Raw genomic sequence first — 18813 nt, 5'->3', positions numbered from 1 at the left:
CCTGGAATTCCCATGTGTCATACTGAATGTAAACATTTGCCAGAAGGCCCAGAATGCTTAATGTATTTACATTGGAATTTATTGACAAGGTATTTGTATCAATGACAACAACAGAACAATATACCAAACTAATATATTTGTAAAAGACATCATTTATCTGATTGATAGCTGTCGCCATACATTTTGATTCCATTAATAAGAGAACCAGTGACATAGAGCGATCCCATGGGCTAGTCTCTAGCCAGAGCAGGGACCTGCAGTGTAGTCTTGCTTCGTAGCCTAAACAGACAGGATGGGTATGGGGGGGGTATGTGGGGGTTGGCTCTGAGACACACCAAAGCCAGGGTTTCCTTCACAAGCCTAACCGTGTGCGTCTGCCTTGTGGTTCCTCAGTGCAGAAAAAATTATCTGTTCTCGTTTTTAGGCATGTCTTACCCGAACTGGCCTGAGAAGAGTCCGGTACTGCTCACCAGACTGGATGGCACTAACCCAGTCTTTACAAGATATGCCAATGATAGTGTTTATGCAAACTGGATGATTCCGCCTTCTACGGCAAAACTTATGGACAAGTTTGATAGCTAAAAACAAATCTTTAAAAAAAAGAAAAAAGAAAAAAAACAAAGAAATCTCAAAGTGTGTAGATGTGTATATTTATATATAAATGTGTATATATATAAACAGTGTGAAGCTAAAGTGGGTTCCCTTTCATTTCTGTAGCACGGGTATTTGAATAGAGGGCCACTGGGTGAAAGTGCGCTATCTCTGCCGTGAAACGGCTTCATTACAAGAGCCACGGATCTTTTCAGGGGGCTTTTCGGCATGTTGGTGCCTAACTTCACGCCGAGCTGCGTGTTTGCATGACCGTTTCAAAGTGGCTTGCCAGTGTTTATTTTCTGCCGCCTGCGACGCTACCACGGTAACCGCGCGAGTTCTTACCGCTGGGCCGAGAGGAGAACCGCAGTGCCGCCCCAGGAATTAAAGGGGACCTCTTTATCGTCGTCAGCCGAGTTCGTTCGGTTCGTCCGAGCACACCCGGAAGGGACAGCGGTGTCCGCGAAAAGACTGGCAGTTTCTAGACGGAAGGATGACGTTCTTTTACGATGCAAGTAACGATTTTTGTGCTTCTTCTGTTTTAAACGTCTGTCACCTTCCCGAGAGTAGACCTGTATTTGCAAAAAAAAACTGAGAAAACATCTAATTATTTATGTAAGTGGAATATAGGTTCTCTTCATGCCACAGCTATCAAAGTATCTGTTATGCTAGGGACATGAAACATGTAGTGTACCGTATGGCCACACCCAGTGCTGTCCTGGGACCCAATCCTTTAGGATCCTACTCCATGTCACGACCTCCTTTGTGAAACTGAGGTGATTAATCAAAATGATTATATTCAACAAATGAGTGTAATTTGTAAAAACATGATTAAGTTGCAATCAATAAAAACACTGAAAGACGCATCGCCCTTGGTTTAAGTTTGTAATAAAAGCGACCAAATACTGACTTTGTTTCTCTCTTTCCAGTTACTGCCAATAAACACATTTGTTGAATTGTGCTGCACACGTTGTTCAGGATACAGGAAGTGATAATGTGAAAAGTTTTGATTTAACAGATGACATTCAATAGAATCTGGAAGGAACGGTAACCAGCCAAATTTCTAAATATTCTGAGCGTTCGTAATTCTGTCTATTATAGTGAAATAATGCAACCAGCTTTGTTAACATTTTAGAAATACGCATCATTCACATGGATATGAAACGTGTTTGTTCGGCTAGGCTTCAAGGGATATGTTTGAAATAACCAATCTAAATATGTGCATTAATACAAATATAAAAGGTTTATATTATCAAAATGGATATGCACCTCAGCTGCATCAGAAAGATCATTCTCAGGATCCTCAGCAAGGGACTTTTTCATCCTTTCCTGATACGCTTTTGAGGCGTGGTGTGTAGACACATCATACAGTAAATGACGAAAAAATGCCAAACAGCATCAGGTTTCTTTGGAAAAAAAAAAAAGAGAACACGATCTGATCAAGGGGAATGTACATCGTACTTACAATTCTCCCAAGACACCAAATTCAACAGGCTCAAACAAACTACGCAAATACGCTGAAGAGCAGCATCATCTGTGTACCAGACACGCAATGCAGAAATGTGAAGAATTTCAAACAAGAGCCACAGTATTGTTGTCCTATGGCGTGACAGTGCTTTCCCACACACCGCTTTTCAGAACTGTACTATACCATTTGTGGCTCAATTTATACAGGAGTAAAAAACCATATTGGGATATACAGGCAGCCCTTATGACTGATGCAGAAACATATCAAATGTGAGATTATAACACTGGCAACATGTATGTGACACACTAAAATGAAAGATTATTATGATAAAACGAATCAATTAATGGGTAAATGGGTATAAGTATTATATACAAATATTTATCTAGGTTTACTAGCGATATATCTTTGTATCACTGTTAGCATAGATCATTTGGAAAAAAAAAAAATACTGCATACTCACTTGCATGTATAGCACTCTTTTGACAATTATATTTTTTACTAGGTTTTCTGAGAAAATGTTTTAATCCACAGAAACACACCCCAGTGAACTGGTGAGCATATTTTGGCTGAAATTAAACCACTTGTAGTACAGTACTGTTGTGAAAAGTGGTGTGTGTGTGTGTGTGTGTGTGTGTTTGTGTGTGCTGCAAAGCTCTGTTGTGATATAGGTCAGAATCGTCTCTGGCTGTGCTCTGTGTGGTTACCTGAACCATGGAACCACACAATATTACAGACTGAACCGCAACATCTATAACATTAACCAAAACTCTGACAACACAGCGAAGACTGAACCTCATCAACATTTATCACAGGGTCAACATTTATGCCAAACTGCAGTTATAAAACTTAATTACAACTTGAACAGCTACTCTTAACCTGTGCTACAAGGACCAGCTGATCAGGTCCAAATTTAGTTTCATGGTCATAAACTCCTCTATGTACACTGCAATTGACCAACAAATACTGATCTGCAACATCAATATTAATCACAAGTTCAACTATATGAAGTAGTTCAGCATTAAAGTCTTTTAACACAGTATCAACAGGAACATCACTAACAAAGCCTGAAGCCCAAGGCATTACACATATCGCAACAGGTCTGTTATTATTGTGCAACTTTGGTGTTTCTTGAGATAGATTCTGTTTTGAGAAGCCAGAGAATAAATCTTGAGAAGAACAGTTGAGCAATGTTCATCCAATTTCACTAAAAAGCTCCTCCTCAAAATCTGCAATACACTCAAAGAAACAATGCAAGCAGTTTTTTTGTTTAACTTACCAACCAAATGAAAATGTTAGCCTAGTCACCCAACAACCACCAGCAATGTCTAACATTTGAACGCGTCTCAGTTCATAGCTAGGCCTACTCTAAGAATTCCCAGAGAACTTGAGTAAAAAGACATTTGGCACAGTGTTGTTCTTCTCGTTTAATGAATGAGAAAATCTAATGTGTTTTGTGTGGCGCCATTAATGGAATAGGATATCTGTCCTTTGTAAGTGGAAGTATTTGGGTTACTGTTCATTAGGCACTGTTATGCTGTTTAATAGTTGACGCTCAAAGGAATAGTGTTGTTCTGCTCTCTCACACATCCTTTTAATCAGAAAGATGTTTAAGATTGCTGGTGAGATTGCTGTTTATTTGGTTTTAAATTAATAAGCGGTAACCTGGTTGGGACTTCAATTTGATGAAAACTGAAGTCATAGTAAGATATTTGTGGTATCCCAACATCTCTGACTTTGGTCAGCTCATTTAGTCAGAGGAATTTGACGTTTACACACTTAAAGTATACATGGTATATTTATGTTTACTTGCAATGTTTGCAATACTGCTAAGGCAAATGCCTAAGTCTCACATATTAACTAGAGAAGGCACTTTGATTTTAGGAAGTACACAACCACTTTCAAGACACATGGAAGCTGAAGAACTAATTTAGCATTAACTCACAAGAAAGAAAGGAAATAAAGAAAGAGTTTTTGACTAACCCGCTTTTATTGTGACACTACAACAAAACGTCATGGGCCATTTAAGTGTCTGTACCTAAAAATTCAGCTCAACTTCATCATGGCCAGTGAGCAGTGAGTCAGGGCAGGGAAAATATACTCACTATCATCAACCCATTGGCCAGATTGAATGTGGCTTTCTGCAAAAGCTGAGGGGTTCTGCCAGGAACGCACAGACCTCACCCACAATCCTATGCAGCAGCCTGGAGGACCTAATGCTGGCCAGCTCCATGAGTGCCACCACTGATGTTCTCTTACCCTTCGTCAACATGCCCCAGCTTTGTGCAGCCTGCCCTCTGCTGGCTGGAGTGTAGGCCCAGCGGCTCCTCAAATAGCTACATCCCAGTATCGGTGAAAACCTGGCAGGCCTCTAACAGACTGGCAGAATGGGGTGAGCCTAGTCAGGCCAGCCTTCTCCAGCCAGCTGAACCAGAAACTGCATATCATAGTCCAAGCGCCCCGCCTTACTCCAGAACACTCGAGCAGCATCCAGCCAGCCAGCTCAGTTCACAGTGGTAGAGAAGCCATTGAGCAGTTTACAATAAAATCCTAATCAGGCAATGCCCACAAGCCATGTTCATGAGGAAGGAAAGAAAGGAAGGAAGAAAGATTTTTGCAATTAATATCATATCATTACATTTAGAAAATGATATTTATATGAAATATTTTCCCACAAGTTTTAAGATCTGCAGGATTAATGATGGTCAGATTTCTGTTCTTGTCCTCAGATATTGATTAACTGTACTTCATTTCCTGTAGGCTAATGTATACATTTCACAGGAAACCAAACTATTACCAACCACTTATGAATACACTAAACATTCTGTACATATAATGAAAACTGGTAAATGGTTACAGCAATTTAATTTTTGTATTGTTTCAAGTATTATTTTGGTCTATGACCTGTTTTAGGAGTGTTAGGATATTTCCATTTCCCAATGAACTTGCTTAATCGCTATTTTACCTGCATTTATTAGTATCGTTGACGCTTATGGAAAGCAAACATGAACTGATCTTGTACCGTTTTTCAGATTTTCGTAGACATGTCTCAGGGAAGGCTTTAGTTCTTTCAAAGGGGACAAACATCGCCCCCGTGAGGCTAACCCCAGCAGTGCACAGCTTCCGTGCCATTCCGTTATGGCACACGTGAGGTACAGCGCAGTGTGCATTTAAACACAGTTTTTTGTTGTTTTGGCTCTGTGCTCCGGCACACTGGATTTGAAATAAAACACAGGGCATGAGGATAAAGTGCAGACTGTCAGCTTTAATTTGAGGATATTGACATCAATGTTGGACCAAAATGCCCCGCCCACTGACCGACTGACCAACCAACCAACAGGCAAGTAGACAGACAGACACAGACAGACAAATTAATTTCTGGGTATTTTCTTGAATACAAGCTCTTGAAACACTTTGTTTAGCTTCTCTCCTTAATTAACAGACACTGCAACCAAAATTCAAATTTTATAATAGTTATATATGAATAACTTAAAACAAATACTGTAAAATTAAGTCTATTAAGATGAAATTTAAAATGTTTTACTTTTGTTTTAAGTTCTGAAAGCACCAAAGTTCTTATACAGCCCACAGCAGGTTGATTCGGTATTTGTCTTTTGAAGATCATGGTACTCGCTTAAAACATGGTGATTTACATTTTAAATAAACAGCAATTTCATTTAAGAAACAATTTACATAAAAAATGTTCATTGTCTTTATCCCATAGCTTAACGGACACTTTAAAACCAGTATGTCTCAACAGAATAAAAAAATATTTAACCTTTTCCAAAGGCAGTACTGATTGTGCTTATCATTCTCATTCAATCTTAACAAACGTGGATTCATCCTGTTCGTGGTCATATGCAGGCTTGAAAGAACCGCGCAGCATTCTGGGAAATGTTACAGTTTTTCCAGTGGGGTTGTGGAAACAGATGCTGAAGAGTGAGGTGTTCAGAGTTTGGTGTATGTTGATGTTTACAATACAGGAGAACACAAACTACATTTTTAGCAGACTATAAGCTAAAGATAAGGGCAAAGTAGACGTAACAGCTTGCAAGAGTGTGGCAGTTTGGCTGCAGCTCGTCAAATCAAGTACATTATCGCTTTTAATTATTGCACAATCAGCCAATCTCATGGTAAAAAAATAATTCGATAATCTCCCAAAAAACCAGACATTATTACTTGTTGGTTAAAAGAAAAGAGATGAGACGTAAAAATCGCTTAGAAAATATTTAATGGGAAAGGGTATCGAGAAATGACCGATTTTATAAAATCATTTCTAGTGTTAAAAGGGACAAACTGTCCCACATTTACAAAACAGGAAGGAAAAAAAAAAAAAGACGTTTTTCGACCCTAAGTGTGCGTTGATGATGTAGTGTTGCGTTTCTGCAGGACCCCGGCCCGTTTGTGTGGCCAGAACATTCTGGGTAAGTCCAGAGCAAAGCCTGCAGTACCGAGAGGCAGAAACCAGGTCCACTGCAGCTCGGTATTGGCTTTGGCTACAAAACAGGAAGCACTTCCCCTTCTCGTAAAAAACTACACAGAAAACAGGAAGCTCTTCCCCTTCTCGTAAAAAACTACACAGACAACAGGAAGCGCTTCCCCTTCTCGTAAAAAAAACCACACAGAAAATAGGAAGTTCTTCGCCTTCTCGTACAAAATTAGACAGAAAACAGGAAGTGCTTCCCCTTCTTGTAAAAAAACTACACAGAAAAATATCTGTCACAGCGTGTATGAAACTGTGTTTTGAGATCAAGCAAATGCTTTTTCATTCTGAGGGGTATAAAAATGCCCCTTTAAAAGAGATGATTCAGTTTAAAATACTTTTCTTCAGCAGCGTTGCTCTTAAAAACGACAAATCAGTCTTTTTATTCCGAGTAAAACGATTTAACTGGTACGAATGTGCAGTAAATGACTTGCAACGACCTAAAAATGGCAGTAAATTGGGAAATGAAACGAACCGCGCATCCACAAATCGTCTAGTAAAAAATTGGTATTTTCTTTCGCCTCCCATATAAAACTATAAATACTTTTGAAACTTGGTAAATGAACTGGAGAGAATATTTGCGAGTTCTTTTTATCTGGACACGTGAGGTAATGGCTCCGCCCACGAGCTCCGCCCACTTCACAGAGGAGGGCGGGGTGAAGCTAGCGAAAGTATTTAAGGCCCGCCACGAGGAAGAACTTCTCCAGGAAGACCTCGCTGTCCAGGACGGCGATGTGGGCGGCCCTCCCGATCAAGGAGTTGGCGGTGTTGGGCAGGGCGTGCTCCACGTCATAGCGTACCAGATTGCAGTCCCCGTTCTGCAGAACCGGCAAAAGAAGGTTCTGGATCATTTCTGTGTACACTGGACCTGAGAGAGAGAGAGAGAACAGAGAGAGAAAGGAAACAAAGGGAAGATTGGCAAAGATAGAAAAAAGCAAATGGAGAGGTAATGTTACAGTGTTCAGCTGCCTGAGTGTGTGTAAGGTGTGATGTGGATTTGAGAATGCTCAAATCTCAGTGCAGTATGAATGGACTGTGTGTAAGATGTTATACATTGTGAGCGCGCTCAGTGCAGTATGAATGGTAATCAGATGTGAGCGTGCTCAGTGCAGTATGAATGGTAATCTGATGTGAGCATGCTCAGGGCAGTATGAATGGTAATCTGATGTGAGCATGCTCAGTGCAGTATGAATGGTAATCTGATGTGAGCGTGCTCAGTGCAGTATGAATGGTAATCTGATGTGAGCGCGCTCAGTGCAGTATGAATGGTACTCTGATGTGAGCATGCTCAGTGCAGTATGAATGGTACTCTGATGTGAGCGTGCTCAGTGCAGTATGAATGGTACTCTGATGTGAGCGCGCTCAGTGCAGTATGAATGGTACTCTGATGTGAGCATGCTCAGTGCAGTATGAATGGTACTCTGATGTGAGCGTGCTCAGTGCAGTATGAATGGTACTCTGATGTGAGCGCGCTCAGTGCAGTATGAATGGTACTCTGATGTGAGCGCGCTCAGTTCTGGCTCCTCACCGGACTGCCGGTCCTTCAGGGCTGGTTTGCACATCTCGATGCGAGCGGAGTGATAGGGAACGTAGCGATCCTGCAGGGAGCTCACCAGCACCACATTCCTAAAGTACTGCAGACCTGAGAAACAGCACAGTGTGCACACACACGCACACACACACACACACACGCACACACACACGCATACACACACACAGACACACACAGACACACACACACACGCACACACACACACACACACACACACGCATACGCACACGCACACACACGCATACACACACACACACACACACATACGCATACGCATACACACACACACACGCATACACACACACACGCACATGCATACACACACACGCACACACACACACACACACACACGCACGCACGCATACACACACACACACACACGCATACGCACACACACACACACGCACGCACGCACGCATACACACACACACACGCACACACACACACACGCATACGCACACGCATACGCATACACACACACACACGCATACACACACACACGCACACACACACACGCACACACACACACGCACACACACACACGCACACACACACACGCACACACACACACACACACACATATGGGGTTTAACGGGAGAACATGTTCCTCATGACCATTTGAAGCCCAGGAAAAAAAAACTGGTTCAGCAGAGGTACAGACATTTTCTTTTTTTATCCAGCTGTCCCCAGTAGGGAGCTCACCTGCTTTCTGGCTGAGCTGGTACAGGAAGGTTTGCCGAGGGTCTGTGTGGTCACGACACGTCAGCTGCAGCAAGGAGCCCGACTTCTTCCACTTCTGCATGAACCACAGACCTGCGCGGAGCAAAGACACAGCGTGAACCGCACGGCCAAAGCCTGTGTTACTACCGCAAAATACAAAAGCATGTGAACCGCACGGCCAAAGCCTGTGTTACTACCGCAAAACATAAAAGCAAAGCACAGAGCCTGTGCTACTACAGCAAAGTACAGCACCTGAGCCTCCAACACAAAGCACAGAGCCTGTGTTCATACAGGAAAGCACAGAGCCTGTGCCACTACAGAAAAACACAGAGCCTGTGTTACTAACACAAAGCACAGAGCCTGTGTTCATACAGGAAAGCACAGGGCCTGTGCCACTACAGAAAAACACAGAGCCTGTGTTACTAACACAAAGCACAGAGCCTGTGTTCATACAGGAAAGCACAGAGCCTGTGCCACTACAGAAAAACACAGAGCCTGTGTTACTAACACAAAGCACAGAGCCTGTGTTCATACAGGAAAGCACAGAGCCTGTGCCACTACAGAAAAACACAGAGCCTGTGTTACTAACACAAAGCACAGAGCCTGTGTTCATACAGGAAAGCACAGAGCCTGTGCCACTACAGAAAAACACAGAGCCTGTGTTACTAACACAAAGCACAGAGCCTGTGTTCATACAGGAAAGCACAGAGCCTGAGCCACTACAGCCCAGGCTACCGTATCTTATTAGCGGCTCACCGGTGTTGACCAGAGCGGAGCTGTTGTACAGGGTCCCCAGGTGAGGGCCGGACAGGGACAGGAAGGTGTGCAGCCGGCTCAGGTAGCAGCGGAACCCGGGCCGGGTCAGCACCGAGCGCACGATCAGGTTCCCCAGGGAGTGACCCACGAAGCTGCAGGAGGGGGGATACACAGAGACATCACACACAGACCCCGCCCACGTCACACAAGCCCCGCCCAAATCACACACACATCTCACACCGATCAGGTTCCCCAGGGAGTGCCCCACGAAGCTGCAGGAGGAGGGGTACAGAGAGACATCACACACAGACCCCGCCTACGTCATACACAAGCCCCGCCCAAATCACACACACATCTCACACCGATCAGGTTCCCCAGGGAGTGCCCCACGAAGCTGCAGGAGGAGGGGTACAGAGAGACATCACACACAGACCCCGCCTACGTCACACACAAGCCCCGCCCAAACCACACACACATCACACACCGCCCAAATCACCCACATCACACCCTGCCCCCACACCCCGCCCACATCGTATGACGCCCACACAGAGTGTGAGAGAGAGAGAGAGAGAGAGTGAGGGAGACGGAGAGAGAGACAGCAAGATAAAGAAAGAGAAAGAGAGAGACAGCAAGATAAAGAAAGAGAGAGAGAGAGAGTGAGAGAGAGAGAGGGAGAGTGAGGGAGAGGGAGAGAGAGACAGCAAGATAAAGAGAGAGAGAGAGAGAGAGAGGGAACGCCTGCCTGATCCTGGAGACGGTGAGGTGGTAGAGCCGGATGTGCTGCAGGATCTCCTCCAGCAGGCGGTCCGTCATGGCGTTGAAATCGGCGAAGGTGTCGTTCTGCAAGCGGGCGGAGGAGAGCGGTGAGAGGGGTACGCCAGGGGGGGGCGCTGTGCGGAGCGCTCGCTGGTCTGAGAAACGGGCCGAAGCACTGTGTGTGTGCGTGTACGTGTGTGTGTGTGTGTGAGCTGAAAAGCAGCGATACAGCGCACTGAGGACCGGGCGCTCGCTCACCTGGTTGCGCTCGGACATGAGGAAGTCGATGTGAGCCCCGGGCAGGCCCAGCTCCAGGTAGGTCTTCACCAGCCGCAGGTCCGCACTGTTACCTGCAGGTCAGAGTGAGCGAGCGTGAGGGGACTGCGTGAGAATAAGAGCTCAAATAAACCAAACAAATACAGAACACACTGCTCTTACAGCAATACCACAACCAAACTACAGCGTTTACACCATTCCCTTACACCAGGTGCGCCAGTACAGCTACAGGCCACATTTCACATAGGACTCAAACCTGCAACCTGCTGGGTAAGGGTCCATGTGCCTGATAACTATGCCAACTTGCCCACAGTAAAAATCTGCACCTAACAGTACTTCAGTGAGAAGGGGCATTAAGGGGCAATACTGGGCAGTACAGGGATGTAAGGGGCAGTAAGAGGTAGTCAGGGGAAGTAAGGGGCAGGAAGGGGCAGTAAGAGACATGAAAGGGCAGAAGGGGAAGTAAGGGACAGGAAGTCCCTTACTGGGAAGATGGGAAGATTGGGGGTAAGAGGAGAAGGACTGGAGAATGTTCTGGAGTGTGGTGCTAGTGGGCAGGGGAGGAGATGCTTTATTAACTACCTTCGGAGAACGGGACTGTTAATGAAAGTGTGATATCCAGTAAGCTGTAGGAGTTAACTAACTCCGAGAGATGGCAGTAATGCAACTTTCAAGGATGCAAGCTGCCGGTAAACACCAAAGAAGAAGAAGAAGAAGGAGGGACAGGAAGGGGTGGTAACAGCTCACCATCCAGGCCGTGGACACAGACCACCAGATGCACGCCCTCGTCAGAGCCCTGGTCCTCCTCCCCGATGAAGTAGGGGACCCTGGAGGCCAGCTCTGCAGCCTCGCTGTACAGGAAGCCGGGCAGGTTCAGCAGCTGCAGGCTCTCCCTGGCCTGGATGAACCTGGAGCACAGCCACAACACAACGCACACTCAACCACAGCAACAGTATTAACAACCGCCACAAAATATTAACACCGCAAAAATAAAAACAGGAAGAACTTCAATATGTACTGCCTCAAAAATACGAACGTTATGATCATTAAAAACTGAAACACTTCAACATTAACAACATTATGATAATAATGACCCGAAAACAACATTAACAAAATCCTCAAATATTTCACAGACTGAACCACTTCAACAATACTAACAACACTGATGACAAAAACTGAACCACTTCAACAATATTAGGATAATAATGACTTGAACACATTAACAATAATAACAAATGCCTCAAAATATCACAATGACTGGAACACATCAACAACATGAACACTCAAAAAACCAGACTGAGCTACATCAACAAAATTAACATTAAAACAATAAAAGCAAAACTACTTCAACAATATTAACAATATTATGATAATAAAGACTCAAAAACATAAAAACAAAAACCTAAAACATATCAGAATGAACCACACAGGCCTTTACCACAAACTCAGTGACCAGGAAAAGCAAACGCACTCCACACACGCCTTGACTAACAAACTCAGTGACCAGTAAAAGCAAATGCTCTCCACACAAACCTTTACCACAAACTCAGTGACCAGGAAAAGCAAACGCACTCCACACACGCCTTGACTAACAAACTCAGTGACCAGTAAAAGCAAACGCTCTCCACACAAACCTTTACCACAAACTCAGTGACCAGGAAAAGCAAACGCACTCCACACACGCCTTGACCACAAACTCTGCCATCAGTAAAAGCAAACGCTCTCCACACAAACCTTTACCAAACTCAGTGACCAGGAAAAGCAAACGCTCTCTACACAGACCTTCACCACAAACTCTGCCACCAGGACCCTGTACCACAAAGCTGGATTACCTAGTTAGCTGGATAACAGGGTTTTACTCAGTGCAATTAGCCAGCTAACTCAGTAATCCTGCTTTGTGAAACAGACCCCAGGAAAAGCGCACTGCAAAAGTGATGAATGATACTCAGTCCCACAACACTGACTCTGCGCTACTGATTTTCAACCAGACAGAAAAATCACCTGTGGAGGTGTAAACAGGAGCAACCAGTCTGCTTATGTGAACAGAACAGGGAGGGCATTACTCACGTGTTCTTCTGTGGTGCGGGGGCGCTCTCGTACCAGCGCACAGAGGTGTGGGCCAGGGGGAGGAGCTTGCGGGAGGAGCCCCTCCTGCTCTGGGAGCGGCCCAGGCCGGAGGGGAGGGAGGGGCGGTGGGCGGCGCCCTCCAGCAGGACCGCCCCCTCGCAGAACTGCTCCAGGCTCAGCAGCTGGCTCCACCTGTTCCCGCCGCACCCCATGTCGGCGAACCCCGCCCCCTCCTCCACCCCGTTGACGTAGGCCACGCCCCCGTCTTCCTCGTGGTAGCCGTTCTCAATCATCTCGAGCTCGGGCTCTTCCTCGGGCTCCCCCGGCCCCCCCTCGGGCCCCCCCGCCCCCCCCTCGGGCCCCCCCGGCCCCGGGGGGATGGACACGGCGATGTCGGCCAGCTCCAGGGGGCTGGCCTCCGAGACGTCGGTGCTGGAGCGCGAGCAGAAGTAGTTCTCCACCAGGCCCCGCCCCACGCTGTCGCTGCTGCTGCTGCTGGTGGTGGTGGTTGCCGAGGCGACGGAGTCGGTGGGCGGGGCCAGACGCTCTCCAACGGCAGTGTGCTCAGGGGGAGTGGCGGCATTCTCGCAGCCAGGGGAGGGGCCGTTTCCGGGGGGCGTGGCTACAGAGTCTCCGGCGAGTGCTCCGCCCCTTGAGTTCTCGGGCCCTCCCCCACTGCCGCAGTCGGCAGCCAGGGAGCCAATGGGAGGGCCGGGGGGCTCCATGCCTTGGCGGGGCACACCGTCCGTACCGGAGTCCGACAGGCAGGAAGTGCAGAGGACACCCAGTGCCACCAGGGGGCTCCCCTTAGGGGACGCGCCCACCCCCTCCCTCCCTGCCCCACCCCCAGAGAGGCCCCCCAGCGAGGTTTCGGGAGCCTCCTTCCTGGGGGTCCCGTCGGCTTGGTGAGCCAGGATGACGGTGACCTCCTCGCCCCGATAGGGGTCGCTGGTGCTGGGCTTCACCTCGATGTGCCTGGTGTGGGCGCCCGGGGGTGCGTTTTGGGGGAGGGGTGCGGGCTGAGCCCCCTGCCTGGTGTCTGGGGTGGCCGGACCGGGTCCCTGGGGCCCAGGGCTGTTTTGTGCTTTCAGACCGGCGGTGACAGAGACGGGGTGGAGCTTCGCGGGAGAGGGCGTGGCCTCCGGCTCTCTGCGAGTCCTCGGGTGGCTCCTGGAGGCCGTCGGGGGCGTGCCGCCGTCCCGCTGTGGCCCCTCCCCCTCGTTTCGGGCTGAAGAAACCACCGGCGTACCAGAACCCTCAGTGTGCCGCCCCGCGGGTCTCTTGGGGGACTCCGTCCCCGCCTTCTTCCCGGGGCCCCCGGGGGCCCCCAAAGCCGACCGGCCCCGAGTGCTGCCCGCGCCCTGCCATGGCCCGTTACGGTCTGCAGGGGGCAGCGCAGAGAGAACAAACACATACTAAGGAAACAGAAACAGGAAGGAGTTTTCCAGTGCAGAAAACAAACACAAACTCGGGAAACATGGAAACAGGAAGGCATTTTCCTGCCAGTTCCGAAGTGTCGTACAACAAGTGCTACTGAGGACGCATCTGAACCACATGCGCAGGGAATATACAGGAATAAAACACCTGACAATTAGGCATTCGAATGAAAGGAAACACCAGCAGACCGCTGACACGTTGCAGTTTATTTACAGAGATTGGAGAGTCCCAGGCCCCAGGCCCCCGCCTCCCAGGTCCCAGGCCCCCGCCCCCCGCCGGTGAGAGACTCTGCACTCACCCTCGGTGACCGACTCCAGGTACCGGTCCTCGAAGATTATGGGCAAGGAAGTGACATCACCATCCAGATCGGCACACTCCACGGGCAGTGGGGGCAGAGACAGGAAGTAGGCGGAGCTCTTGATGGCCGCGGTCATCTGGAGGTGGCTCTGAGCACTGGGGGGGGGGGGGGGGGGGGAGAACAGGCAGACGTGGGTTCATTCGCTCCATTTAGAACCCCACACAAAAAATTCAGACTGCTGGTTGGCTCAAGCCATTATTGCGCAGACACTAAAAAACAGAAAGTCTGAAATGCTCTGCTGAACTCAGCACAAACAGTTTAACACGGAGGGACTTGGCGACCGTGGCGGGACTCACTGCAGCTCCTGATAGGCCAGCGCGCTCTGCCTCGGGTGCTCCAGGCAAAAAAACGCCTCCGCGAACCTTCGAACCTGCGGGAGGGAACGCCCCAAAATCACCCAACCAGGTTACCAGAACCAGGTCACATGACCGCTCAGCACCTATCGGCACACTCTAAACAACACAGCATGCACCGCATTTCCTTCGGAGCAGACAGAGGAATAACACTAATCTCAGCGGTGTCTTGCTTACATGGCGCTCATTCATCTGAACAAAAGTCTAGCAAAAATGTATAAAACCCAACTGTCAGTGAAAAGACTGGTGGAGAACAGGAGCGTCTGCGAATTTCATCAAGATTTAGATTCTTCCGTTACTAAAATACAACTCTTGGTATTAAAACAAGGCTAGTCTCTCACTAGTGGCAGTAATAGTACCGGACACAGTACGCACACAATATTTAATACCTTTGACAATAAACCATTTAGTCGGTCACATTTGCCACATTTGTCTCACCTGCTTAAAATAAATAAATAAATGTTTAAACTATCTTAAGATACTCTATAGTGTTATAAATTATAAATTTCATATGTTCTTAAATACACATTTATCTAAAGATATTTTTGTTGGTGTTCTAGTGTAGCAAAGTAAAACAGGAGAGATTCAGCCAATAGCAGGAGACCGGAGCGATTCAGCCAATAGCAGGAGACCAGGGCGATCAGCTGACCGGGGCCGGCACGCTCACCCTGAGTGTGTGGTGCTCCAGGGCCAGCAGGGCGGCGATGTCCTCCTGCAGCGTCGCCACCTCCAGGAACTGCCCCCACAGCGCCATGAGCAGGGAGCACAGCTGCGCCAGGTTCATGTTCACCAGCTCCGCCAACTCGTCCGGCCGCTGGGCTTTCTGCCAGGGGAGAGCAGCGTTTCACTCGACCACCAGGGGGCGCTGGCGACAGCGCCGTGCACAAACCAACGTGTCACTCGGCCACCAGGGGGCGCTGGCGACAGCGCCGCACACAAACCAACGTGTCACTCGGCCACCAGGGGGCGCTGGCGACAGCGCCGTACACAAACCAACATGTCACTCGGCCACCAGGGGGCGCTGGCGACAGTGCCGCATAGAAACACTCACAGTCATCCCTTCAATGGGACCTCTTCCACAGTCGGGAAATGCCTTCCTTATGGAATTATTTATGCAATTCAAATTAATTTCTTAAGACTGATTTCCCCCATCCGTTCGAGTATGAAAATAAGCACTGAAGGTGGGGGGAGGGGAAAGACTGGGCATGGTTACACAAGCACAGACGATTCTAGCGTGACCTTTGGACAAAACGAAGTCACCTGACCTAACAGGCCTAAACGGGTTTAAACTAGGACTCCGCCTAGTCAACAGCCAGAAAACACACATTCTGCAGAAGGCCTCAGTGAGAAAACGTTTAAAAGCCGCAAACACACAGACTCCCGGACATAGGACTGATTAATTAGGTTCCACGTGCGGTCATTTACTAAGGAATCCAGAGGAGAGATGCCAGCCGAAAGCCGGTCGGCTCTTCCGACCCTGGCCTGACCTCATATGACCGGGCAGGGCTGCGGTATGCTCGTCTGCATGAGACCCGGTCACGCTGAATGGATGCTCAGTCCGGCGAACAAAAGCGTCAGTGAGCGCAAAGCAGCACGCACAATCGACCATGCGAGCAATCTGCATTTTCAAAATAAAAGTCCCGTGCTCCAGACAAGGGTGGGCCCTGTACCGTTTGTCAGGCCTCATTTCCGTTCCATTAAAAGTTTTTTTTTAGGACAGAACAGCCGGTGACGTTTTACTCGTAAACATACGGCTATTTAACGGACGACAATTTAAGACGTTGGCAGACCAAGCGCAGGCTGCATTCGCTTCATAAAGTTACTTCTTAGTCGCCAGAAGTGAAACTAATCGATCCAAAGATTAACGAGCGTCAAAATGCCAGTCCTTACAGATATGTACAGTATTTCACCAAAGGGAAATGGATTGTCCACACGCGCCAACGCGTGCTTCTGAAAAGGGGTGAGAAGTCTAACCTTCACTTGGTCGCACAGTTCAGCAAGCCGGGCCTCCACGTCCGTTTTCTCTGGAGAGAGAAAAACAAATTAAATCAAGCAACTAATAAAATTAAAAGAATTTGACCAATCAATGAAATGCTTCATTCCTTATTTTGCCATGTTAAATGTGGGTACACACAGCCCTGTCCAGCCTCCGAGAAACTTGTGGAAGTGGTTCTGTGACTGATCTTGGCGATGGTGTTGTGGTGGGAACTGTAATTCGAGGAGATGCCTCCCATCCACGCATCCGCGGCCGCCATTTTGGCTCAGAGCCTGATTCAGGACTGACACCCACTCTAGAAACTCCCTCCTTTCTCAATGCCAATGAGAAACTTTTTCACAGAAACCCAGCGGCATCAAGACCATTGATACAACTACTCCGACTAAACCGTTTACGCCTGCAGGCAGTGACCCGGTGATCGCTGCCAAATCTGTCATGGGATCCAAGTGGTGATGTCATCAGAAATTTCACCCTGCCAATAAGAGTCACAAACTTCCCAGATCTCAGACTGAATCAGTAAGGGGCGGGGCTAACCGTGCCACAAGGGAACTTGGCAGGGATCAAACTCAGGGGTGTGGACGCAGGGAAGGCTGCCCGATTCACTTACAGAAAGCGTAGGCAGATCTCTACCTGTAAATGAGGGCTGTACGGTGAAACAATACTGCCGCATCTGCGATTACCCAACATGCCGTGTGAACACAAAAACCACTCCTCACGTACCCACGTGACAAGCGGAGTCCACAACGTTTCGTCGTTGCTAACGTTCAAACCGCAGGACTCAGACAGACTATTGCTAGCATTATGGAAGCTGTCACTATCTTTTGGTTGCATACTCCATGAATAGTGAAACTTTACAACTGCAATTCCTGCCTTATACAGAGAGAGCAACTTTCGAGGAGTCAGCCAGCTAGGGTAGAGAAAGCAGTGTTACCCGGTGTAATCGGTTCTAAAGCAACAAAGATACTTTGCAGTGTTAAGTCAGTTAATACAGCTAAGAAGCATCGTGTTTAATAATAAACCATACCATATCATTTGTCACAACGTTCATTTTGTTATTTTCTTTAATAGACATTATTGTTAGTTTGTGCTACAATTTGACCTGATTAGCTCCAGTGTTACTGGCAAAAAAAAGAATTTAATGCACAGCCCTGAATTAAATGTCCTCTGCTAAACTGAACAGCCATCCCCAGAGTGACCACGCCCACACCAACACGTGACAATGAGAAAGGGAGAAGGTGACTGCGCGAGCACGTTTCCACGGAGACCGGAGCAGGGCGCCACAGACGTACCGATGCAGCGGAGCGGCTGGTCCCGGGGGTAGGATTTTCGGAGAACCCTCTCGTACAGGACCTGCATGCTGGTCTTGGCTAGAGGGGGGGGCGACACAAGACATGGGGGCTTACGGATCAGGGGCTGGAATCGCGAGCGCGCCCCACAGGCCCCGCCTCCCCCGTGACATCACGCGCGCGCGTGTGCGTGCGGCGCTCGCTCCGTACCGAGCTCCTTGCGGTGGGAGGACGGCAGGTCCCTGGTGACGCTGGTGAAGTAGCCGAACAGGCCCTGGTAGGCCAGGAGCAGGGTGTGCACCAGCCGCTGGTGCAGGCTGTACGCGTGCTGCAGGCACTGGTCCGACACCGTGAACCTGCTTCCCTGGAAAACACAGCAGCACAGAACGCTCATAATCAGCAGCACAGAACAGACACAATCACCAGCACAGAACACTCATAATCACCAGCACAGAACGCTCATAATCACCAGCACAGAACGCTCATAATCACCAGCACAGAACGCTCATAATCACCAGCACAGAACGCTCATAATCACCAGCACAGAACGCTCATAATCACCAGCACAGAACGCTCATAATCACCAGCACAGAACGCTCATAATCAGCAGCACAGAACTCTCATAATCACCAGCACAGAACGCTCATAATCACCAGCACAGAACGCTCATAATCAGCAGCACAGAACGCTCATAATCACCAGCACAGAACGCTCATA

The 18813-nt window shown here is 48.0% G+C and overlaps 2 protein-coding genes across 5 annotated transcripts in view; one reads left to right on the top strand and one right to left on the bottom strand.

Moving 5' to 3' along the window:
- Positions 1–1500, top strand: part of ret (ret proto-oncogene receptor tyrosine kinase) — a 38442-nt gene extending 36942 nt beyond the window's left edge. For both annotated transcript variants that reach the window (XM_035400196.1, XM_035400195.1), the window contains exon 20: positions 425–1500. In XM_035400196.1, the coding sequence (XP_035256087.1) occupies positions 425–582 (158 nt within the window). In that variant the 3' untranslated portion in view covers positions 583–1500. The remainder of the gene's footprint in view (positions 1–424) is intronic.
- Positions 1501–5301: 3801 nt separating this feature from the next.
- fam135a (family with sequence similarity 135 member A) overlaps positions 5302–18813 on the bottom strand; it is a 28196-nt gene continuing 14684 nt past the window's right edge. For 2 of the 3 annotated variants that reach the window (XM_035400430.1, XM_035400431.1), the window contains exons 9-22: positions 18307–18460; positions 18100–18177; positions 16789–16838; positions 15482–15637; positions 14758–14831; positions 14402–14556; positions 12667–14047; positions 11347–11507; positions 10582–10673; positions 10310–10407; positions 9568–9719; positions 8794–8904; positions 8068–8181; positions 5302–7407 (exon numbers count right to left, since the gene is read on the bottom strand). In XM_035400430.1, the coding sequence (XP_035256321.1) occupies positions 7202–7407; positions 8068–8181; positions 8794–8904; positions 9568–9719; positions 10310–10407; positions 10582–10673; positions 11347–11507; positions 12667–14047; positions 14402–14556; positions 14758–14831; positions 15482–15637; positions 16789–16838; positions 18100–18177; positions 18307–18460 (2982 nt within the window). In that variant the 3' untranslated portion in view covers positions 5302–7201. Of the gene's footprint in view, positions 7408–8067; positions 8182–8793; positions 8905–9567; positions 9720–9755; positions 9962–10309; positions 10408–10581; positions 10674–11346; positions 11508–12666; positions 14048–14401; positions 14557–14757; positions 14832–15481; positions 15638–16788; positions 16839–18099; positions 18178–18306; positions 18461–18813 lie in introns of those variants that run through there. The other variant, XM_035400432.1, reaches the window with a different exon arrangement.

Source organism: Anguilla anguilla, chromosome 18 (genome assembly GCF_013347855.1).
Source record: "Anguilla anguilla isolate fAngAng1 chromosome 18, fAngAng1.pri, whole genome shotgun sequence".
NCBI lineage: Eukaryota > Metazoa > Chordata > Actinopteri > Anguilliformes > Anguillidae > Anguilla > Anguilla anguilla.
This window is presented reverse-complemented; position numbering and strand designations above follow the sequence as displayed.